Source organism: Peromyscus maniculatus, chromosome 1 (assembly GCF_049852395.1).
Source record: "Peromyscus maniculatus bairdii isolate BWxNUB_F1_BW_parent chromosome 1, HU_Pman_BW_mat_3.1, whole genome shotgun sequence".
Taxonomy (NCBI): domain Eukaryota; kingdom Metazoa; phylum Chordata; class Mammalia; order Rodentia; family Cricetidae; genus Peromyscus; species Peromyscus maniculatus.
In genome coordinates, this window is record NC_134852.1 from 154946429 (window position 1) to 154971329 (window position 24901).

The 24901-nt window shown below is 51.5% G+C and overlaps 1 protein-coding gene across 6 annotated transcripts in view; it reads left to right on the forward strand.

The window, feature by feature from the left end:
• The window catches only part of Shank2 (SH3 and multiple ankyrin repeat domains 2), a 470619-nt gene that overhangs the window by 425197 nt on the left and 20521 nt on the right, over positions 1-24901 (forward strand). For all 6 annotated transcript variants that reach the window (XM_076555951.1, XM_076555924.1, XM_076555928.1 and 3 more), the window contains 3 exons: positions 14661-14796; positions 15759-15839; positions 24318-24448. In XM_076555951.1, coding sequence (XP_076412066.1) covers positions 14661-14796; positions 15759-15839; positions 24318-24448 — 348 coding nt within the window. The remainder of the gene's footprint in view (positions 1-14660; positions 14797-15758; positions 15840-24317; positions 24449-24901) is intronic.

The window sequence follows — 24901 nt, forward strand, 5'->3', positions numbered from 1 at the left end:
AGAGAGAGAGACTGAAAACCTACCCCAGCTTTCATGGCTTGTTATCCTGTTTAGAACAGGAAGGTCCTGGTAGACAGACACTAGGTAGAAATTAAAGCTGAGCACTCCGTGGCCTTGGTGAATAAGCATGTGTGCATACTAGCTCGTGAATTGCGACAAAACACCACGCTCCTGAAGACTCGGAACAGGGGAGGAGGTGGGAGCACGTGGAAACGCCCTCAGCTGTCTCCACCGTGTTTCTAGCAGCCTAAAGCTAGGCTGGAGCAGAAGGCTTGTTTAGAGAACAGTGAATGCAAACTCACCAGGTGCTTAAAAACAACAATCTCCCAGGGTTCATTGTGACACCTTGTAAAGAGACATCACTGGGAGGAACCAGCCCATGGACCCGAAATGAGAAATGAAGAGAAAGAATACAGCATTTCCCTGTGCTTCTCTGCAAGGTCCCCAGATGGGTCAGAGTTAAGGAAATGCTCACACTCCTCACGCTCCTCACGCTCTCTGCCCTGCCCCCCTTAGTTTTCATTTATGTGTCTGTGTGTTTGTCTCTCTGTGTCTGTGTGCATGTGCCTGGATGCTTTGGGGGCTAGAAGAGGGCATTGGATCCCATGGAATTAGAGTTACGTGTTGTGAACCACCTCACATGGGTGCTGGGAATCAAACCCTGATCCTCATTATTCTGTGTGCATGTGAGTGCATGCGTGTGTGTGTGTGTGTGTGTGTGTGTGTGTGTGTGTGTGTGTGTGTGTGTGATATGCTTGTAAAGGTCAGAGGACAACTTGCAGGAGTTGGTTCTCTCCTTCTACCATGAGAGTCCTGGGATCTGAACTCAGGTCATCGGGCTTGGGAGGCAAGCACCTATATCCACTGAGCCATCTTGCCATCCCAGGAAGCTTTTCTCCCAAATGGGACTGGAGAGGTGGCTCCACGTTTAAGAGTAAGAGTACTTCTTGCTCTTGCAGAAGATCTGGGTTCCGTTCCCAGAACCTACGTCAGGTGACTCACAGCTGTCTCTAACTCCAGCTCCAGGGTATCTGGCCAGGTATTCTGGCCTCCAGAGGTGACTGTACTCACATGCACATACCTCTACAGACCCTTTGTTTTGTAACTAGTTTTAATTTATGGGGGAAAAATGAGGGCCAGAGAGATGTCTCAGTGGGCAAAGGTGCTTGCTTCCAAGACTGACCTAAGACCTATCCCTCACAGTAGAAGGAGAACAGCTGCAGGCTGACCTCTGACCTTCACACACATAATTTTAAAAAGACTGAGTGGAAAGTGCAAAGCCCCCCATTCCCTCACCATTCCCATCGGTTGTGACCTGTTTATTACATGGCAGCTGCCCTCCTCATTCCTCTCTGTTGTGATCGATCTGTTACGTGACTGGTGACAATGTGCACCTTAGCAGCTGAGCACCCTCTCTGTGCCGCACATTCTGTGGATTCTGAGATGTGTGTGATGACAGTTGCTGGCCATTAGTACCAAACAGATGGTTTCACTGCACAGAAAGTCCACCGGGCTCCATCTGCTGTCCCACATCCTAGACCCGCTGATGGCCAGTGCTGCCCCTGTGCTTCTCCATAGTGTACTGAACTTGGATTCAGTGTGCACCCATTTCGCTAAGTGATAGACAGCTACGATCCCCCCATTTTTTGGCTCGATAGCATGTTCATTTTTTTTTCAGTCAATGAATAATGTTTGTGTAGACATACCACCAAGAATTTGTTCATCCACTGGCCTACCGAAGGACATCATAATTGCTTCTGAGTCTTAGCAATTAAAGCTAACATTTCTAGAAATATCCATATGCACGTGTTTGTGTGGACCTGAGTTTTCAGCTTCTTTGGGTAAATACCAAGAAACTGGTTGGCTGGGTTATGCAACAAGAATATGTTCAGTTATATAAGAAATTGCCAGACTGGGGGGCTGCAAACCCCCACCCCCAGCTGAAAAGTTATGGATAGTTGATGGCTTCTGGAGAGAGGGAAAGCCAGTTTTCTTTAAGGGCATGACCTGTGGTAGGTTGGCCACACACCAGTGGATAGTGCCACACGTAGGTCTGTGGATAGACAGCACAAATTGGGCTCAGTGGGTTATAAATAACAAATTTTAGGTTTGTTTTTTAAAGGAATTGAAGTTGGGAGGGGTGAGGGTTGGGTCTGGGGAAGTTAGGAGAAGAGTGGAGGTGAGTACAATCAAAATACATTAGATAAAATTCTTAAAGAAGTAATGAAACTATTACATTTTAAAAAGAAACTGCTAGAATATCCCCCACAGAGGCTGGACCGTGTACAGGAATGGGGGCTGTACTCTTCAAGGTGCGGTGTTTACATGGGGTTGTCCTCATGGCTGTGTGACGGTGCCTCATCCTGTGAGTCTACAACTTCTCAGTAATATATTGTTGAGGTTCAGATGAGAAATGGCCCCATGTGCCTTTGAATTTTTGGTTCCTGGCTGACGGTGCTGTTTGGAGTATGTGTTTCCTGGTTACCTTTGTCAACTTGACACAGCCTAAAGTCATTTGAGAAGACAGCCTCAGTCGAGGGATCGCCTGGATCAGATTGGCCTGTGGGAGTGTCTGTAAGGGATTGTCTCGATTATTCATTGTTCACAGAAGGAGCTTCACTATTGTGGGCGGCACCATTCCCTAGGCTTATGCCCCCGGGCTGTATAAGAAAACCAGCTGAGTATGGGCCTGTGAGTGAGCAAGCTAGCAAGCAGCATCCTCCATGGTTCCTGCCTCCAGTTTCCTTCCCTGGCTTCCCACAATGCTGTACTATGACCTGGAAGTATAAGCCAAATAAACCCTTTCCTCTTCAAGTTGCTTTCGGTGAGTGTTTTATCATAGTAACAGAAAGGAAACTAGAACAACGTGATGTTTTGCGGTCACAGGGCCAAGCAGAAGATAGTAGATCACTGGTCGGTGGACCTTGAGGGCGACCACCCTGCTCTGCTTCCTGGTCTGCAAAGATATAAACCAGCATCTCAGCCCTACAAGCAACTCAGGCCCTCCTGCCGTCATCCTTCCCTGCCGCGTTGGACTATATCCCCTCAACTCATGAGCCAAAATAAGCCCTCCCTCCCGTGACACACTTCTTGTTGGGTGTTTGGCTACACATGCGCAGAGCCTGTCTTTGCGTGCCCATTGGCCCTGTGTCGGTCCTTACTGGTGCTTTCCTGAGCAGACCGCCTGCCCATTTTTAATCCAGTCATCTGCTTCCTTACTGTTGAAGAGGTCTTTGGTGTTTTAAACACCAACATTAATCTGGTGTGTGTTTTGCACAGAGTTTTCTTCCCAGTCTACGGCACTTTTATTCTTAACGGTGGGTCTTTCTTGATGCAAACCTTCTGCTTGATGTAACCCCTCATGCCCGTGACTTCCTCCTAGATCCTGCTTTGGATGTTGCATTTAGAGACTCTAGGTCACCTAGATTTTTCTCTAGTATTATTTTTCAGGAGTGTCACAGCCTGGAGCATTATATTTAGAACTATGATCCATTTTGGGTTAATTTCTAAAGGTTTGAGGTCTGTGTCCATGTTCACTTTCTGCACGTGGGTGTCCAATTGTTCAGTAGGCTTTGTGGGAAAGCCTGTCCCTTCTCCACGGCATTGCCAGAGATCCTTTATCAAAAGATGAGTTGGCCAGCTGTGGGTCTATTCTGGGCTCTGTCATGCTCTGCTGACCTGCGATCAGTTCTTCCCCAGTCCCCTGCTGTCCTGAGGCCAGCTGCTGGGTAGTCCATCTCGAAGGCCAGTCATCTCAGCTCCTGGCTTTGTTCTGCTCCTGTGTCACATTGGCTAATTTGGTCTTTAACATTTCCATGTAAATTTTGAATCAGTTTCCCAGGATTCATCAGCAGTGGGTCAGACTAGAAATAATGCTCTTAGAAGCTCCTCCTGAATATGAGATGCCTACAAGGAGCTCCAGGCATTTGGTGGAAAAGGTGAATATCAAAGGCAGAGCCTCAAAACAAACATACCCCCAAAAGGAGGGGGCAGTGAGATGGTTCAGTGAGTAGAGGTTCTCACTGCCACACCTGACAAATTGAGTTCCATCCCCAAGATCCTCAGCGTGGAGGGAGAGAACCGACTCCTACCAATTGTCCTCTGACCTCTCCGCTAGGTGCATTGCAGCCCACCCACTCCCAGAGACACTCACAAAGTAAATAAAGTTGATAAAGAATTAAAAACATGCCATGAAAAAGATGGGAGGGGATGCTGTGCGGGGAGAAGGCTATTAAACAAATCTATGATTCGTGTGCTCAGCGAGATCAAAGAGGATGCCGCCTCCTTGGAGCAAGAACAAAACGCCCTTCGAAAAGGGAACATTCAGAGAACAAAATAAGAGTTCTAGAAATCTTCAAAAAATACGATAGCAGATGTGAGCGTTTTGATAGAGGGGCTGAAAGATGGCAGTGGAGAGACCCTCTGAGAACAGAAGAAATGAGGGGAGATGGAGGGAGAGGAAGAAAGCACCCAGGCCTACCCTGTGCAAAGCAGGAAGAAGATAAGGAAGCACAGGGAAGCTTTAGTCTGAACAACTGGAGTTTTCTGATGAGTGAGAGGGAGAAAGAGTCACACCAGACACACCAGACGCACCCGTGAAGCTCCGGACGTGGAAGAAAGGGACTCAGAGATGGCCACACAGGAGTGAAACCTCCATGGGGGCTTGGGAGACGGCTCAGCCAGAGAAGCTGAGTCTGGTCCTCAGAACCCACATCAAAAACACTAAATGAATCTGGGCGTGGTGGCACTCGCCTTTAATCCCAGCTCTCGCCAGGCAGAGGCAGACCCATCTCTGTGAGTTCAAGACCAGCTAAGGCTAAAAAGGGAGACCATGTCTCAAAAAGAAAAAAAGAAAAAAACTGCTGAGTGAGAGGATGAATGATTGTAATCCCAGCATGGGGGAGATGGAGGCAGGCAGGTTCCTGAGGCTTGCTGACCAGCCAGTCCAGCCTACTTGATGAGCTCCAAGCCAATGAAAGGTTCCATCTCAAAATATAAGTGATCGCTCCTAAGGCATGACACTTGGGATTGTCCTCTGGCCTCTGCATGTACACACACACATACACACACACACACACACACACACACACACACACACAATGCTGTCAGATCTTTCAGTACTTCCATAGCAGGCCTCACACTTGAAATAAATGGAACCAGCCTTCAGAATTCTGAAGGTCTCTTGTCATTTTTATTCATTTGATGAAGGGGTATGTGATGGCTGATATTGTCAACTTGATCTGGAGTCACCAGGAGACAAGCCTCTGGCACATCTTTAAGGGATTATCTAGTTTGAGTTAACTGGAGCAAGAAGTCCAGCCTGAATGTGGGGGTGCCATCCCATGGGCTGGGGTCCCAGACTGAACAAAAAGAAAAAAGTGAGCTGGGTGGTGGTGGTGCACCCCTTTAATCCCAGCACTCGGGAGGCAGAGCCAGGTGGATCTCTGTGAGTTCAAGGCCAGCCTGGGCTACAGAGTGAGCTCCAGGACAGGCTCCAAAGCTACACAGAGAAACCCTGTCTCGAAAAGCAAAAAAAAAAAAAAAAAAAAAAAAAAAAAAAAAAAAAAAAAGGAAAAAAGTGAGTACCCACATTGGTCTCTCTGCTTCCTGACTGTGGATGCAACGCAACCACCCGCCTCGGGCTCCTGCGGGCATGCCTTCCCTGCCATGGTGGACTGCACCCCTGCACCGCAGCCGCGATAATCCCTTCCTCCTTATACTGGTTCTGTCAGGCATTTGGTCTCAGCTTTAGAGGAGAGGATTAGTGTGCAGGGTGTTGGCACTTCCTGCTGTGTGTGCAGGTGGCAGAGCTCTATTTGTGCAAAAGTTTACACGTGTGGAGTCTTTGTTATTAGACACATGCTTATCGCTGCCTTGACACCTTTCCGTCTTTACTTCCCGAAATGCTTTCTTCCGTTTTAAGATTTACTTTATTTCACGTGCATGGCTGTTTTGCCTGCATGTCTATCTGCACAACGTGCATGCAGTGCCATGGAGACCAGAAAAGGGCATCAGAGCCCCCGGAACTGAAGTTATAGATGGTTGTGAGTTACCATGCGGGTGCTGGAACCAAACCTGGGTCCTCTGCCAGAGCAGGCAGTGCTCTTAACCCTGAGCCACCTCTCCCGCCCACTGACAAAAGCTTGAGGTAGAATTCACACAACATAAACCTTGGCCCACTGAATTTTAATTTTCAGTTGTACTACCATTAGCACAGTAAGATTGTAGAACAAGGTGTTGCCCCAAGAAGCAATCTCCTGCCCCGCAGGAACCTCTGTACACAGCCTTCCTGTGTGTGCAGCTGCTTTTCATATTTCTGGGTGTATGCCTTGGTGTAGAGTTTCTGGGTCACATCTCGTAACATCGTATTTGACAGGTTCAGGACAGCTGCACGGCATTCCTGCCTGGTGGAGGCTGTTTTGTGGATACTTACGCAGCCTCCATCCATCCTTGCACTGTGGTTCTCGCTTCCTTTTGACCTCTTAGTGTCTTTATATTGAAAGAACAGGAACTGGCTGGAGATAGGGCTCAACAATTAAAAGCACTTGCTGCTCTCCCAGAGGATCTAAACTGAGTTTCCAGTACCCATGTCGGGCAGCTCCCTCCAGCTCCAGAGGATGCAATGCCCTCTTCTGGAATCTGTAGTCAGTGCATATACATATACATACACGCATAATTAAAAATAGTCCTTTTTAAAAGAAAACCTATGAATAGCATTTTAGATCTTTTTTTTAAATTTTTTAATCCATTTTATGTTTACTTTTTTGTTTGTTTGTTTGTTTGATTTTTGAGACAGGCCTGTAACTCATAAAGGTCCGTCTGTCTCTGCTTCTTGAGTGCTGGTATTAAAGGTGTGCGCCGCCATGCCTGGCTAGAACTGCTTGTGAGCGGGAGTCTTATCCCAGTGACATTGATGTCATTACCACCGTTTCATCCTGATCTGGGGTTTGCTGTCTGCATCACTGATCTTCCATCTTGCCTCCCCTTTCTGCCGTATTTTGGCTTACCTGATCTTGGAACTCTGTTTCGATTTGCCAACAGGCTTTAGCTGTCTCTCTCTCTCTAGTCTGGCAGTGGTGGTTCTCAGGTCACAGGCACTCCTTGGTGTTCAGTACACATGTGACATAAAACTCCCCTAGTTTGTGTTCCAGTTTTGTGTGTCTGGGGGCTGCACGGGCTCAGCTGCCTTCCTTTCTGCTGATTGTCCTGTGTCTAAAGCTGCACCTTCATAGCCTATCCCCCCCCCCCCCCGCACCCCCTCTCCACCCCCCGCACCACTGTTATTTTTGCCTCGGAGGACACATAGCTCTACAGACAGCAGTTGACTCTGTTCCTCAGTCAGCCTTCATTCTCTGCGACGCCTTCAACAGAGTCAGTCCTTTGAGTGTCGGCGACACTGTCTCCCGACTTCTGGCCTGTCGGGTTTCTGATATAAAGTCGTTTGAAGCATCGCTCTTCTCTGGTTTAATGTGTCCACATTGCCTTCAGCTTCCAGTGGGCTAACTGTAATGTGCCTGGACTCGCTTTGCAGTTCAAAACTCATGGAATTTCTTTTCTTTCTTTCTTTGTTTTTTTTGTTGTTGTTTTTGTTTTGTTTTGTTTTGTTTGAGACAGGGTTTCTCTGAGTAGCTCTGGCTGTCCTGGAACTCACTCTGTAGACCAGGCTGGTCTCAAATTCACAGAGATCTGCCTGCCTCTGCCTCCTGAGTGCTGGGATTAATGGTATGAGCCACCATGGCCCAGCTCTACTCACAGCATCTCTTGAACCTGCGTGTTTACATCCTTCACTAAACCGGGGACATTTTTAACCGTGTGTATATGTGTGTGTGTGTGTGTGTGTGTGTGTGTGTGTGTGTGGTTTCTGACTTCTTTCTCTTCTACGATTCTCATTTCCTCTTTCAGAACCCTGCATTACCTTCATGTTAAGCCATTGGCTGATGCTCTGAGCATCCTTAAGTCTCTGCTCATTTTTTAAAATCCGTCTTCTTCTGACTCTTCACTGTTTCTCCTCTGACTCATTTCCAGTCTGCTGTCAAGCCCACCCAGTGAAGCACTGTAATAACGATGCTAACATCCTGTGTGACAGTTCCAATGCTGGGTCATCTGTGCTTCTCAAGTGGGTTTGAATTGTGCCCTGAATGTTGTGACACTTGGGATGTAGTGACTCTGGACTCTCTTACAGTTCCTGGATGTCTTCATTGGCGCTGACGGCCAGCTCAATTGGACTCTGACGTCTTCTTCTGTGTGGCTTGTAGTAGCCACACTCACAGTTCCATCTGGTTTCTTTCAGCCTTCCGGCAGGTGGCTCTAAGGCTCTGACACACACACAGTTCACACAGTCAGCCTGAGATCTGGGGAGAGTTTACAAAGAGAACATGCAACTGACCCTTCACCCCTTCTTGCTGGGCCTCGGCCTTGTTTTGGCCCCCGTGGCCACCCTGAGCTCTGCCCTCTGGTTTTCCAGCCCGGGGCGGCTGCACTTGCTGTCAGGGCTGCAGGTGGCCCACACTGCACCTGCTCCCAACTCCCCTCCAGAGCCTGCCTGCCTTGTTCACACTGTAACACTGCCTTCTCTTTCATTCTGGTTTGGGGTGGGGATTGTGGTGTTCCAGTCTCCACAGCTGTCCCATGAAGAAGAAGAAGAATTAGGGGCTTACTTTATCTTACCCCCCCCCCATCTTCTAGTTTTATACCTAGCTAAGCTACTGATCAAGTTTGAGGGTCAAAGGTCAGTATGCCAAAAATCATCTCCAAATTGCTATATTGGGAAACGTCACTTTAAAAAAAAAAAAAAAAAAAAAAAAAAAAAAAAAAAAAAAAAAAGGAGTTTTAAACCAAATAAACCACTCACACACCCGGAGTCTGAGATTCAAGGCTTCCAGCATGAGGGTCAGAGGGCACCCAGGGATGGTGGAAGGGGGACCTTAGGCTGACCTGGACCTTAGACTAGCCTGGAAAACACTGAATCTTGACTATGCAGTACCAATCAGAAGTCCTCAAGAGAGGAGTAGTAGCACATACTTGGAATTCTAGCACTCAAGAAGCAGGAGCAGGAGAATCACCCATATCAAGTTCAGCCCAAGCTGTATATATAGTGAGCTTCAGGCCAGCCAAGGATACATCGTGAGACCCGGTATCAAAAAACCGACCAACAGGAAGACCCCAGAAGACAATTCTTCATGACAAATGTAAAACCCCATGGATCTGAAGACCGTGAAATGGGGTTTACTGAATTAGGGAAGTGTTTGGATTTGAATTACTGTTAAGTACATAGAAAATTAAACCAATAAAAAAAATTATTTTGCTCCAGGGTGGGGAAAACATACAGGAGATGACAAAGCAATCAAGTCAGAGTGTACAGTTTAAGTGTGGGTAGATTATCACACAGTCAAGAGGAATAGCAAATGTTGGTCTTGTTAAAATGTTGATATAAATATATCCCGAGAGTCGGAGCTAAAAGCACAGAGGGAGGGCATGAAGGAAAAGAGATACCCAGCTGAGGTTCCTTAGACACATCGTTTCCATAGTGGGCTTTGGCAGATGAGAGCCGAAATCAAAGTTCACAGTAGACAGCCAGGAGAGTCAACAATGTGGGCAGAATTTTCTAAAGGTAAAATTTAGTGGGCACTGAGCGGGAAGCCTCCTCGTACTGTGTCTGTCCACCGTCCGCACACACAACTCTGACATTTAAGGGACATTCAGATGGAAGACCAGAATTCATTGAGTATAAGATCCTATTCGTCACAAAACAACTGAATGCTGTGTAGCTTGGTTTATTCAGCCTCCATGCTTCCATGGCTGTGTGCAAGGATGTATTTGCCTCCATGAGGGTAACTGGATTTTTGGAACAGGTTTTTTTGTTTGTTTGTTTACTCTAAATTGGTAACTCTAAAAGGCTTCAGGGCTTGTTGGAGCCTTCTTACTGGTGTGACATGTGGCACGCACATGCACATCTCCCCCTGGTGGTAACAGACCAGAATTGCAGGTCAAGGCCTTAAAATGTGAGCAGCTGAGGGAAGAGCAAGCCTTCCTGCCCACTTCGGCTCCTGTCAGCACATGAGCCATCTGTTTTCGGGACTGCGTCTGGCCCCAGACATTCATTGCAGTACTGCGTCTGGCCCCAGACATTCATTGCAGGCTAAACTGTTTTAGGCCTGTTTGTAGGCTGGGAGACTGCAAAGACTTTTGACTCCTCTGTCCCTGCTGTGGTAAGGAGGAAAATGCACCTGGGTTCTTGCGGCTATCATCTTTGGAAGCTGGTCTTGGTGAGGAGTCCCTGTATTGAAGGGTCCATGTGTCCATGACATGTTATACTTGCATCGGTAATATGTGAAGGTTGGGGCAGAATCTGTGCAAAGTTTGATTTATTTTTTTTTATTTATTTATTTTTTTTTATTTTTTTTTTTTTGCTTTCGTTTTTTGTTTTTGCAAGTCAGGGAGAGCATTTGAGTCCTGCATGACTGCAGGGAGAGAGGAGGGAGGATGAAGAACCCAGGGAGGGGCACAAGGTCAGCATCCCTCCATTTGGGTTACAGCCATGGCAGTATTAGTTACTTTTCATGGTGAAGTGCCATAACCAAAAGCAACCTGTGGAAGAGTTTATTTTGGCTTACTGTGTCAAAAAGTGAAGAGTCCATCATGGCAGGAAACATGGCAGCCAGCAGCTGGCATGATGGCAGGGGTGGGAAGCTAAGAGCTAACATCTGTAACAGCAAGCAGACGGCAAACTGGAAATGCCGTGAGGCTGTACAGTCTCAAAGCTCGTCCCCAGTGACCTGCCACCTCTAGCAAGGACGCACCACCTAAACCTCCCCAAGTAGTAACACCAACCAGGAACCAAGTGTCCAAATGGCCCTGTATAGGCCCTTGGCCATATATAATGCAAAATGCACTTATTTAATCCAACTTCAAAAGGTCCCTATGATCTTTCACAGTCTCAACACTGTTTAAAAGTCCAAAACCTCTTCTGAGACTCCAGGCAGTCTCTTAACTGTAACCCCTGTAAAAAGCAAAAAAGCAAATTACATGCTTCTGACATACAATGGCACAGAATATATATATTACCTCTCCAAAATGGAGAAATGGAGCATAGTGGAGCAAATACATGCCAAGTCAGGATGGAAACCCAGCAGGAAAACGCCAAAACCCATACATACTCCATGGAGCTGGAGAAGCCAGTCTCTCTGGAGGGGTGGGGGTGCCTCATCTTCCGCTGCAAGGGGAGATTGAGTCAGGGGGCAGGCTCTGGGACTCTGCAGCCCCGCATGGGGTGGGGGGCTCTGTGCCATGACACACCCGACAGTGCTTCGCCCAGTGTGGAGGGTGACAGTGGCGTGGACACATCAGCCCTGTTCCTGCAGACAGGCTTTCTCATCCTCAGTGCGGGAAAGGGAGGAGGCACAGTGCCCTGAAGCCTCGGGGAGAATGGAGGCCAATGCAGAAAAGGAAGGAGCCTGGACAGACAGCTCCTAGGAAAGCCTCTCTTCAGGGACCCACATCCCTGTGTCCCTGGAAAACCCCACCGTCAAGTAACGCTGTCCTCAGGGCATGACGTGTTCTTGCCCTCTGGACCTGGCAGCAGCTGTCCAAGGGCTGCCCATGACTGGGCCCGTTTGCTTCCCGTCATGGGGGAGGAGAGGGGCTCATGACTCCCTGCCTACCCTCAAGAATTTATAGACCGTTTAGGATTGCTAGCGGGAGGGGATCGCAAGGCCACACCCCTCCCTGGGTATTTATGGACAGTTAATGGTTGCCAAAATATCTAGTCAGGAGAACCGGTGCCAGGAGAAGAATTTTTTTTTAGCGATGTAGCTGCCCAAAAGTTGCCCAAGCTCCCATAACACCCTTACAAAATGGGGGAGGTGGAGCTAGCGGACCTGTCTACAAGGCCTGCTCCTGCTCCTTGCCTGGGTGGCATTTCCCATTGTCCCCGACTCTCTGAGTTCCCTCCATAGCAGCAGTGACCTTGCAAGGGTGTGTCAGGGCTGCTCCATCACCTCTGCAGGACTTGGGGACCGTAGCTCCTGCCCTGCCTTCCAGCGTTCCTTCACCCGTCACCGGTCACTCCCAGGGAAGCTGCTGACAGGGACGCCGCTTTTCCTACCTGAGGCCCGGGGCCCTGTGTGTAACTGAAGGGTGGCAGGTGGAGCACTGATTCCTAAGGGCCTCAAGAGAAGGGTGGTAGCCAGCTCCAGGCTGAGTGGCACAGCGCGGATGGTCACTGGGTTGTGTCCCAGGCTGTTCAGCAGCTGTTCTGTAATAAAATGCACAGCCAGGGGAGGCCGGGTTCTCTTCTCCCTGCTCTGGAGACTGAGAGGAAGGCACTGGGAATCCTGGCAAGCAGGCTGCTGTGCCCTAGATGGTCCCTCCCAGGGGGACAGGCCAGAGACCCTCCCCCCATGCCCTTTTTACAATTCATAAGTCACCCTTGTGACCTGAGCACTTCTGAGGTTAGTACCGGCAGCCTGAAGGATCTAGATTCGCCTAGGACACACACCTCTGGACATGTCTAGATAAGTGGAATTGAAGAGGGATGAGCCAGCCTGAATGTGGACAGCACCATCCCATGTGCTGGGGTCCTGGACTAATAAAAAAAAGAAAGAAAGCTGAGCACCAGTGTTCATCTCTCCACTCCCTGACGGTGAATGTAGTGGGCCTCACACTCCTACCGCCATGACTCACTCACCATGATGGACTGTGGCCCTAATAACTGTGAGCCAAATAAACTCCTTCGTTCCTTCCTCCCTCCCTCCCTCCTTCCTCCCTCCCTCCCTCCCTCCTTCCTCCCTCCCTCCCTCCTTCCTTCCTCCCTCCCTCCCTCCTTCCTCCCTCCCTCCCTCCCTCCCTCCTTCCTTCTTCCCTCCCTCCCTCCTTCCTTCTTCCCTCCCTCCCTCCTTCCTTCCTTCTTCCCTCCCTCCTTCCTTCCTTCCTCCCTCCCTCCCTCCCTCCTCCCTCCCTCCCTCCCTCCCTCCCTTCCTTCCTTCCTAAGTTGCTTGTGGCAAGTGCTCTGTCACAGCAGTAAGACAAGCACAATTACAAGTCGAAAAGGCCCCAGTCACCTCGGAGGTGAGATCTAACCACTTGGGTTTGGGGGTGTGGTCTATGCCATGACAGTTGTTACTGCTGGGACTGGAAAGTTTGCTGAGCCCCTGTAGCCATAAGAAACCCCTGAACACCTGGTGAAGCCATAATCTCCACTCCTGTAGCCTCGGCCCAGCTCAGCTTCTTTGGGAGAGTTGGTATTTAGCTTCTGCACCTTGACATAATTTGTCTAATGACAAGTGTGTGTCACCAGGACTGCATGCTTCAGGCTCTAGCTGCTTTGTGACACTTGGGGCCCCTTCTACTGACTTTTTCCAAGTTTGGTCCAAGGCAAGTGAAGGTCTCTCAGCTACCCATGTCAGCCCTCACGTCCATGTCTGTCTGACAGGCACACCCCTGTGTTCAATAGACTTTGCGGGAAGATGGTCAACAGGGCCAGCTCAGTGTGTCTCCCCCAGCTCAGGAGGGCTGGCAGAGATCCCGTTCATAACGTACTCCCTTTACATAAGGTGGGCACGGGTCAGTGCTTGGTGTCAGTCCTAGCTATGATAGAAAGCTGAACCCCAAAAGCCCAGCCCAGGGCTGGATTCAGAATTGATTGTGTGGATGTTCCATGGACACCTTGATAGCAGAACTGTGCAGGATCCATTCTGTCCCCTTCTAGAACTCCAAAAGCAACAGAATCAAAGGCAGTGGTCACAAGTCCACGCAGATGAGGTCAGGGAGGCTGGATGGCTCCCAAACAAGTAACAGAGCTGAGGCCCTCCCTGGGCCTCCTGCACTCCCACCCAGATCACCGTGTAAGAGTGGAGGCTTGGAGATGTGTGTGAAAGTGCCGGCGTTCTTACATTTCAGTAGCTAAGATGGTGTCCATCACTACTGGGCAAGTTTCGGCCCTTGGTGATCTTGACTGGAAGCACAGTGTTGGGATAGGCATGTTCACAATGACCCACCTGCCATCTGTGCAGCTCTGGCTTTCTTCTGGGGACAAGGCCTGGGGGTCTGCTGTGGGACTTAGCTTGACTAAGGGGCTGATGCCAAGCCCCACCTCCGCTTGAATCTGTGTCTGCTTCTTCCTTGGGGATAGAAGGAGAGGGCCTGGTTCTGAAAACCCAGAGTTTCTGACCCTCAGGGTTCTGCTCACAGAAGCAACATTGGGGTTCAAGTGAGCGCCTCCACTACCCCAGGAGCACTGGGGCAGTCTTCCCTCTTCCCAGAAGTGCCAGGGCAGAATCGTCATCTCTTTTAATACCTTGTAAAGTCAAGCTTTTCCACCTCAGTGGGGGGAGGGGGGGTGGAGCCTAAAGACAATGGGCCAAAACACAGGAGAAGCAATTGGGGGCCAGGTTTCTGCCTCGCTGCTGCTGGACCCAGCCCTGGAGATCTGGACAGCTCCTGAGAATTGTGTTAAGTAGAATCCACCAGTCCTGGTAGAGGGTGCCCTCGTGGTGTGGTGGCCTCTGCAGCCACAGCAGCACACATGCTGACCTCCTCAAAGCAAATTTTCATGCACAAAGACCAAAGTCCCCCTAGTCTCCTACAGGGTGGCGGCAGCACGTGCCTCACCAGCCCCGCCTCCTCTTACATGTTGCTGACCTGCCGCACCTCTCTTCCTGCAGGTTAACAATGAAAATGTCGTCAAGGTGGGCCACCGGCAGGTGGTGAACATGATCCGCCAGGGAGGAAATCACCTCGTCCTTAAGGTCGTCACAGTGACCAGGAATCTAGACCCTGATGATACTGCCAGAAAGAAAGGTGTGTATCCCTCAAGGCGCCCTGCAGGGGGGAGCAGAGGCCACAGGGAAAGAGAACAGCCTCTTTTCAGCTGAGAGCCAAGGCAATGGGGTATCACTTAAGTTTGTGACCAAGGCATGACATTGAGCCTGAGTCACCATTCTCCTGAGGGAGGCCACAGCTGGGCCAGCAAAGGAAACCAAGCACAGGACAGCTGCCCCTGCCTTCTAGCCAGCTGTCCCCCAAACAGCTGTGTAGAGGTACCAGGGACAGCTAGGAGAGGCTGCAGAGGTGGCTGCACCAGAGTACACTAAAGAGCAAGAGAGGGTTGCAAACAGCTGAGACCGTAGTGCGAGGGTTGGGAATGACATTTCCTAGACACCAGCAGGTCTCTTTCCCCCGCTCCAGCGAGGCCTGAGTCCCTGCCATTGACAGCCTCGCAGGTAGTGGCTAAGCCACATATGTCCCACTGCCTGTGCCCTGTCACAGTCGATTCTCACAGACAGACCAGAGCCGTAGTTCCCATCCCTACTGCAGAGCACCTACCCTACTCCATCCTGAGCACCCAGGGCTGATGCTAATCATGGCAGCCCAACCGTGACAATCCCCCACAGCCACCTGTCAGTCTGCCCCCCAAACACAGATTTGAGGGTCACTGCCTCCCAGATTCTTCCTGTGTCCAAAAGTAAGGGGCACTAAGTGGGGTATAATATGGGGTGAGGTATAGGATGGGTGGGGTATAGGACAGGGTGGGGTATAGGACGGGGTGGGGTACAGGACGGGGTGGGGTATAGACGGGGTGGGGTATAGACGGGGTGGGTTATAGACAGGGTGGGGTATAGACGGGGTGGGTTATAGACGGGGTGGGGTATAGGATGGGGTGGGGTATAGGATGGGGTAGGGTATAGGACGGGGTGGGGTATAGGAGCGGTGGGGCCTTGTGGTGGTTCTCACACCGACTCTGCTTTTGCCTACCCGTCAAGCTCCCCCACCTCCAAAGAGGGCTCCAACTACGGCCCTTACCCTGCGTTCCAAGTCCATGACGGCGGAGCTGGAGGAACTCGGTAAGGCCACCTCACCCTGCTGCCCTCAGAGACGCCCAGCCCATGCACAGCCTCCTGCCGGCTTGCTTATCCCGGCCCCTTCTCCTGCATGCCCTACAGCTTCACACTTGGCCTGGCGTCTCTAGTGAGGGACTCCATGGGATCTAGAGGGGTGGGGCTGACATTCTCTTCTGCTTATCTAACATTGTTTTGTTTTGACTTTTTGGGCCTCTCACTAGTGGACAAAGGTAAGCAGCCTCGCTGGCCCTGCAGCAGCATCCCTGCTGCCTTGGGCACCCTCACTGACCTCACCTCAGCCTGTCCTCCAGCTTGCTCCAGCCACTGAAGGCCTGCCCTCGGGGACTCCTCAGAGAGTCCCAGCACACCCAGAACTCTAAAAGGTCCTCATTAAACAGACTTGGCCGTTTGTCCCCTTGGAGGCAGATGGGGCAGGGGAACTATCAGCCATTGGGACCACTAAGAAAAGGAATGACTCTGACGTGGACTAAGAACCACATCCTAAGTGTCACCCAGGTGCCACCAGGTAGCCAGGGGACTTCTGCAGAGAGGATGGCTCTGAGCCACAGAGACAGTGAGGGGAAGCCCTAGCCCCATGAGGAACAGGGATAGTGCTGGTGAGGGTGGCCCTTGGCACAGAAACAACCTCTTAGGTTCAACACTAGTAGCTCCTGGTGGTGTCCTGCCAGGATGTCACTAATAGCCAGCAACGGGTCCCCACCAGCATAGAGCAGCCCCCCATCCCCTTGTTCATGCCAATCACTGTCCTCCCTGGGGCTAGAATCTGAAGCTCACCTCAAATTGCCAGTCTTCTAGAAGAGGGAACCCTGACACAGGAATGCTTCTCCACCCAGAATCTGGAGTGCCCACCCATCCTCTCCTTCCAGCCGTGCCCCTGACCCTATCATATGCCTTCAAACATCCCACTGGGAACATTCGAATTGTGTCCCCATGACCGAATGTCTGCCCCGCTTACAATGAGCCAAGGCCAGCCTGCTCTACAGAAAGGGCTGCTGCCATGTTCTCTGGGAGCTCACTGGAAAGGGGCTCCCTCTAGCTCCCAGGGTCTCCAGCTCCCAGGGCCTCCATGTCCTTCTAAAGGCAGACTTGCCCTCCTGTCCCACCTCATGAAGTTCAGTCCCACCCGTGCAGTGCTGGTGGATTGCTGGGGACAAAGTAAGAAAGCCCCTTCGCCACCACAAAGGAGATCCAGGCAGGACAAGGCAGAAAGAGCAACCAAGGGCAAGTTGTGGGGGCCACTCTGGACCCCTGCCCCTCACTCCTGGTGGTCTCCACACTAGTTCCCCTACCTATGTCCCATAATCACCGAACTGAGTGAGACCCCGGGTGTGGGCCACTATGGGAGGGCGCTGCCACCGTGGCTGGCTCATGCGCTTCCCTTTCTGTTTGCAAGCCTCAGTCCGGAAGAAGAAGGGTAAGGGAAGTGTCTGTCCCCATGCTCTTGCCCGGTAGAAGAGAAACCCCCTCGTGACAGTCATGTGAAGTCCAGAGTGTGCTGTGAGCCTTGTGTCGTCTTCCATATTTGGGGGTCATACCCAAGGGCCCCTCCCCTCCCGGGGATGTACACTGTTCTGGTCTGTCTGGTCTGCTTGGCTTCTGTCTGTGACTCCCTCGACCTATCTGTAAGTCCCCCTGATCTGTGTCCACATCAACATGCTGACGAAGCGGCCAGGATCCTTGATGCCTCTTACTGTGCCTGCCTGGCTGCAGATGCCGTGAATCCTCTTCTGGGGGGCTGGTCAGAGACATCCCCGTGTGCTGCCCAGCCACTAAACAGCCAGGGGAGCAGGCAAGAGGGAAACCAGGCTTCGTTCCTCTTCCAACACTCAGCTCCCCTCCACCCTGGGGAAGGAGGGAGCTGCCTGTCCCCAGGCTCCCCTAAGAGGGGAGCGGGCATGACAAGTCTTATGAGTGACTAGGCAGAGCCCTGCCCCCCTCAGAAGCACCCTATTACAGATGGATACGCCTGACTGCTCATGACTCCCCAACACTGAGCCAAGTGTGACCTGTGACCCAACAGTGCAACGCTGAAACATCGTTCCCCAAGGCTGAGAGGGTCTCTGATGAGGTTGGGGGTGGTCCCTAATGGTTGGTGCCCTCAGTCTGAGGCCTGGTGTGGACCTAGCATCCTGGATGCTGAATGGGGGTCAAGAGTGCCTGAATCCCGCAGGATCGGCCTCAGGGCAGGACAGGTACCCTGGAGCTGCCAGCATTGCCACCTCAGGCCAACAGCCTTCTTTGCAGAATCCATGCCTTCACCGTGTCAGGCAGTACAGGACATCCCAGCAGGCTCTCTGGGGTTCTCCCCATGTCAAGGGTGTGGCTGGCTCATGTCCAGGCTAAGACTGCCCTTCTTCCCAGGGGTCCTATAGTTACATTATAATATGAGCACCACCACCATCAGCAAAAGGCAAATCCAACTCTGGCCTGTCAGAAGAGGCGTGCCACTGTGGGCTCCCAAGGTCCAGGGTGCCCCATCAGAGCTGGTGAAGAGAAGCCCATTGTCAAAAAGGTGGAATCTGGGCCGGCAAGCGCCTGTCTGAAGGCACCACCCAATGGACGTGTTGCAACAGCTGGGGACAGAGGTTTTGGCCAGCACAAGGTGAATCCACTCAGAGATAGAGAGTCTCAGACAGTGGGAAATGCCTTCCATGCGAACAGCAGGAAGAAAAAAAAACAGTTGAAAAGAAATGCCCCAACCTGAAGCTGAAGCAGGTAGGGGTGGGCAGGTAGATGCCAAAGGGACCACTGGTCACAGCCCAGCCAGAGGAAAGGGACTGAGGATGCCCTGCGTTCCTCACCTCACCCCACAGAAGCCCGTGCCAACTTGGTACTTCTGCTCAGTTGGTAGGCTAGGACCTGCCATGAAAGGCTTGGAGCAGCATGGGCATGGTGCCTGAGTGGGGCAGGTACCCAGCAATGGCTCCAGCCCCTCTTGATGCCTGTCCAGGCTCTCTGGGAGGACTGCCTACCTGGAATGGGGTATACTCCAGGGAGGCTATGTAGAATGAAAGAAGAATCTCGTCTCCCCAGCTGCCTTGAGCTAAAGAGTGGCTCCACCCACTGCAAGTCTTTGTCTACCCAGAAACCATGAACTAGATCACACTTAGAAATAAGGTCTTTCCCGATGCAGCCCAGACAAGGTCACACCAGGTTAGGAGTGCCATAAAGAAACCGTCGGCTGGTGTAATTATGGAAAGAGAAGGCAAGCTATGGAGCGTTAGACTACTGGGGCCCCCAGAAGCAAGGCTCTTCTCCTCCTAACCCTAACCACAGATGTCCAGCTCCAGAACAGAGAGAGGACAAACTTTTGTCCTTTTAAGCTGTCCCCAGGAGGTTGCGGGAAGTTAGAAGCCTCAGCTGGGTGTGATGGTGCCTGCCTAGCACTAAGGACCTGGGAGGCAGAAAGATCACAAGTTCCAGGCCAGCCTGAGCTACATGAGACCTTTCTCAAATAGAGTGAGGCAATCTCAACCTTGGCTCCACCCCACCGGCCACACCAGCTTAGAGACCCTGGGTTTTCCCTGAGCTCTTTGACCTAGTACCCCATGGTGAGAAAAGTCGCTGTGGCCAACCAGCACAGACACAACAACCCAGGGCAGCCGAGGTGAGAGTAGAGATGGAGGCCACCAGGCAGAGTGAGTGGTGGGACAGGTTGTGTGACCATGACCTCCAACCTTGCTTGTCACCTCTGACAAAGCATACAGACCTTCCCAGGCATGAGGCTTGGAGTCTACAGGTCCAAGGGGCCCAAGCTACATATCCACACTCCACTGCCTGGGAGCAGACAGGAGGCAGCCCGCTGGTGGCTCGGGTGATGATGTGACATTTTGGCTTTTCTTCTGATAGCAGTGTTGCTGAGGAAGCCTGCACTGTGTTGCTATCTCACCCTGCAGAGGGAGCAGAGGCCACTGGCTCTGAGACACCAAAGAGAGAGCATGGTGGTTGGCAACAGACAGATCGCCAGCTATCTCTGATGCCATGAGCATCCATGGATCTCTTTTCATGGATGCTTCTGGAACACCTAATCTTGGTCTCCCACAAAGATCCTAGGTAGTACATGAGAGACGACGGGGGCCCTGCTCTGACCAGGGATTGACCTCTGGGCCCTGGCTGCATCATCACCACGCATTTGACCAGGGGACAGAAGACCTCAACAGGGCTTCTGTTTGCTTCCCGGGAGGTCAGACTTGCCCGGAGGGCTCCCCTGGGGACTGTGCAGTGGGCAGCAGTGTTCGACTGCTTCCAGCTCTTCCTTTGCCTTGGCCATTGGGGTTGTTTTCCCTCCCCCAGCACTTTGGGACTTCTTCCCACGCAGCCATGACATCTGGTTGACTGTCACATGGAAAGCAGCAGGTGCCCCAGGTTGAGGACACTGGACATACCCTCCAGTGTTCCCTCCTCCAACTTCTGGGGCTGCCTCTGACCCAGGCAAACCCACAGGCTGCGAGATGTGGTAATGGGCAGGGCAAGTGTTGCTGAGAAATGTGACTACAAGCCACCTCAGGGACCCTGACAAACCTGCCACCTCTCCCTCTCTGGTTCCTGGAAGTCTACAATTTATAGCCCATGGGCAACACATCTGCCTTGTGAGAGACCATAAGCTTGCTTTGAGACTGAGAACTCAGCTCAGGGCTGGGCTGTTTTGTGTACCGTGACAGCTTTCATGTGTGTCTGCACAGGTATATCCAGTCACCAAGACCTCATGTTGGCCCTGCAAGGGCCTGACCTCCTCAGCCATCTACACAGCTCCAGTTCTAGGCCTTTGGAAATTAAGCCTCATCCTCAGGAGTCAGCAATCTCAACAGTTTCCTTAAAAACTTTTACTTCCTGTCAATAAGATCTCAAAGATGGAGCCTGTGAGGTCAAGTCTGCAGCAAATCTAAGGAACAAGATAAAAACCCGTCTGTCACCTGACTCCCACCAACAGCACTGATGCTAGAAGATCAGGGGCCCTGGGCCTGACAAATTCATAAAGCAGTTCCTAAGGGAGATGGAAGAGCTCAAGAGGCCAGGCCAACGTTCAAGGTTCCTGGGGGTGTTCCCCAAGACATAGCCCCACCAGCACTGCCGCATTACTGACTCCACAAGAATGCCCACTGTTCTGCAGTCAGCTAAGTGAGGTGGGTGACTCTGGTGACCCCTACAGGAGCACCCTCCAACTGTGTCTCTGTGAAAGACAGTGCCTTTCCCACAGCCATGGGAATCGGGATGAAGCTTCAAAGCCCCACAGGGTCCGGACCGTCATGGGAGACACTTACCCAAGGCCCTGCAATTCTCACATCACAGCCTACTGCCCACTCCTGCTGGGCATGTGGAGATGCCACAGGTACTCACACGCCAGGCAATAGACCCCACGTGTCACCAGTGGGAACATACACGCTGCCGGCCCCTGACAAGAAGATTCTCAGTGACTCCGTGGCTCTTCAGCATGAGTGTGTTCCTCTTGTGTCCTTTGCTCTCCATGTACCCCGACCTTACACCGCGGACTCTGGCCAACTACCTCCCTCCCCATGCTGAGCCTGTGCCCAGGGCCTTCTTACCAGGACTGTGGCCCTGTGCATCTTACGTCTGACGTTCCAAGGGATCTTGAGGCCCACAATCTTCCCTTGCCTAGCAGCCATTAAATTCAACAAAGGCCAAATCTATGGGGCAGGAAAACCAGGAGCTTCCTGAATCTCATCTACGCCTCTACTAGATAGTCCTAGCCCAGCACTCACAGGGTGAGCAGGTTGGGCTACCCCCACAGCCAGGAGGGGGCCTTCACATTTCGAGGTTTGCACACGAGCTAGAGGTGGCTAGATTCTTGCAGGTCTCCAGAGCTCTCCATGTGACACACCCAGTCCCTCCTTTTGTCACTCAATGGCCTCCACTTGACCCACATTCCAGGCTCAGGATGCTGTGTCCCCAGGCTCAGCCTCTGTGGACACCACAGAGGAGAGGAAAGTAGTTTCTAGAGTGATTCCAGTGTCCCCTGCCTGGCGCCCAATGCAGTGGTGGGACATAGCTCTCCTGTGCTAGAGAGATCTCAACTCCTTCCTTGAAAGAACAGACTGTGAGGTTCACCTCAGCTAAAGCTGAGCCAAATGACCAGTACCAAGAGAGCTGGAATATGGTGTGGGGGCACAGATCAAGCCAGTGTGTCCTGGCTGGCTCACCAAAGCAGGCCACACAAGCATCCGCCCAGCTGGCAGGTGGGCAGTAGGGACTACATAGAAACAAGTTCTATCTCAGCCATAAAAGCCAGCCTGGACCCCTGGAGGAAGACAGCAGAGAAGGAGGCAGGTGGTATAGAAACAAGTTCTATCTCAGCCATAAAAGCCAGCCTGGACCCCTGGAGGAAGACAGCAGAGAAGGAGGCAGGTGGACACGGCCTGTAGCACACTGCGGGAAGCAGTCCACTGCAGGTGTGGATGGGTGGTAAAAAGATATGGCCACGGGTGACAGACAGTCTAGTGGAAATGGCCAGGCCCAGGAGAGTGCGGGTAAAGCTTTGGTTTAAGATGAGGGCTTCATGACTCAGGAGCTGGGGGACATGGGTGATTTGAGCTGCAAGTATCTCCACAGACCCTGGTGACAGGAGCCAAGCAATTGCCTGACCAATCCCTGAGGGCCGGATTCTAGCCCAGGAAGAGGCCTGTGACAGGTGAGCCTGCAGGTCCAGACGTCGGAGTCGTCCATGAAGAGACAGCACCTGAGACTGCATGGGTCTGAAGGCCTGAGGTCACGCCTACAATCTTTGTCCCTTTTAAAACTCTTCACACCTGTGAAAGACTCCGAGGCTATGCAGGACCTGGCATGGGCCGCATTTGGACTACAGCCATCATCTGTGGACTGCTAGAATCAACACTGGTCTGGAATCAGCTGTCTTCCTAGGATGTCAGAGAGTCCCTGGTGGATACTTCCGTTGCCCCCAGCCCCAACACACCCACTTCCTCTTGAGTCCTCCTCAAGGGTATTTTGGCTCTGGCCTGCCTGCTCAGAAAACATTGCTTCATGCTGAATGCTGAACACTACTGTAGCTCTGGGGACTTAGCCAGTGGGTCAGCTTCTCCTGATAAAGCACCATTGCCAAGTAGTATTGTGGATAGCTTAGTAGTTCTACCACCCTGTGTTCACTAAACAGGGAGCCATCAGACCCCAGAATGGGCAAAGCTTGCCTGTAAGGACTCAGGCTTGTACAATGAATGTTCTAGAAGCTAACATCTCCTGTACCTCAAAAAGGATCCAGTGTGGGAGGTGTCCACAGGCACGGCTCCCCATAAGCTTCATCCTGGCCCAGGGCATCCTGCAAAAACACAGCCTGGAACAGGCAGAACCTTTTCCCCAAGTGCCTCTGGGGACTGAGGGACTCTGACTGTGGGTTTCAGGGAATGGGGTCCCTGTGTTCTGATAACTCTAGACAAAGCCTTGTGCCTGGTTTCAGGACCTCAATTGTCTTTCAACTAAACTAGGCAACAGGGTCATTCTAGGATGAGCTTTCGTTTTCAAGTTTTAGAAAACAATTTTTCTTTCATTTTCCAGGACGCCTAAAGCTTTGGTTTTTGTTTTCTAGACCTGGGAATGTTCTAGCATGGGGAGAATAAATGAAAAGTTCCCTATGCAGCATGGGCTCAGAGGTCTGGGGTTTCTGCCATCTTGCCTGGCTTACTGACCACAGTCTTACTGACCACATTCCAGCCTTGGTGAAGGTTGCTTGTCTTGGAAATTGTGTTTAGTTACAAAAAGGACCACATTTATGAATGTTTATGAGTGTGTGTGTGTGTGTGTGTGTGTGTGTGTGTGTGTGTGTGTGTGTACGTACGTACCTGGTGGCACAGGCCTGTAAACTCAACCCTCAAAAGACTTGCATAAGAGAAATAGAAGTTCAAGGCCAGGCTGGAGAGATGGCTCAGTGGTTAAGAGCACTGCCTGTTCTTCCAGAGGACCTGAGTTCAATTCCCAGCACCCACATGGTAGCTCATAACCATCTGTAGTGAGATCTGACACCTTCTTCTGGCCTGCAGGCATACATGCAGACAGAACACTGTATACATAATAAATAAATCTTTTTTAAAAAGTCCAGCCTGAGCTACACAATGAGACCCTGGCTCAAAGTAATAATAGTAATTCCAAAATTGACCCCATCAGTAACAAGTCCCATTTGCCAGACCTGAAGATGACAAGTCCCAGGTCCTGGGTGGTATAGAGCTCTCTAAAGGGGAAGGCTGAGATGCTGAGGTCCCCTGCTGTCTTTGTCCAGTGTACACACCTCAGGCAGGCGAGGTCTGGGACACGTGGTGGTGCCTTGGTAGGATATGTGGAGTGGGGAGAGATGCATGCTTGTTCCCCATGCCACAGCCTACCCGCTACTCCAGGCACATGACCAGTGGCTGCGTGCCTGCATTCTCCTAACTGAGCCAGCCCACCCCCCAAAGTACCATGAGACTAAGCCGCTCCACCCCTTACTTTGTTTTCTAGATAAACCTGAAGAGATAGTCCCAGCCTCCAAGCCCTCCAGGACTGCAGAGAACGTAGCCATCGAACCGAGGGTGGCAACCATCAAGCAGCGGCCCACCAGCCGGTGCTTCCCAGCAGCCTCCGATATGAATGTGAGTCAGTGGGACTGGGTCAGGTTTGGGCTGGCCCGGCTGGTGGGCAGGCAGAGGGCTCCACATGCGAGGGCAGGCCAATTCAGCAGCTGGCCTTCAAAGCCCTCTCTGCATAGGTTCAGAGCCCATTTCCATGGGCGAGCACTCTGATCCAGCACAGATCTGCAGTGAGTCGATGGCCAGGCTGAAGTGCAAATCTCACCACTCCTGCATGCCGTCTTTTCCTGGGTTTACCCAGAGTCCCAAACATTGAGGGTGTCCCTCCATGTGCCCCACCAAGAGACCACGGGCATCGGGGCTGTGGGAGTGCTCCTCAGACAGTGCGCCTTGCTGCCTAGAGCCTCACACACTAGTCCTCTACATAAACTCTTGGCACATGCCCTGAGGTGGGTTGACAGCATCCTTAGACTCGAAACTGCTTGGTGTACCGGGTTTCATTGTACATGGGAGGCA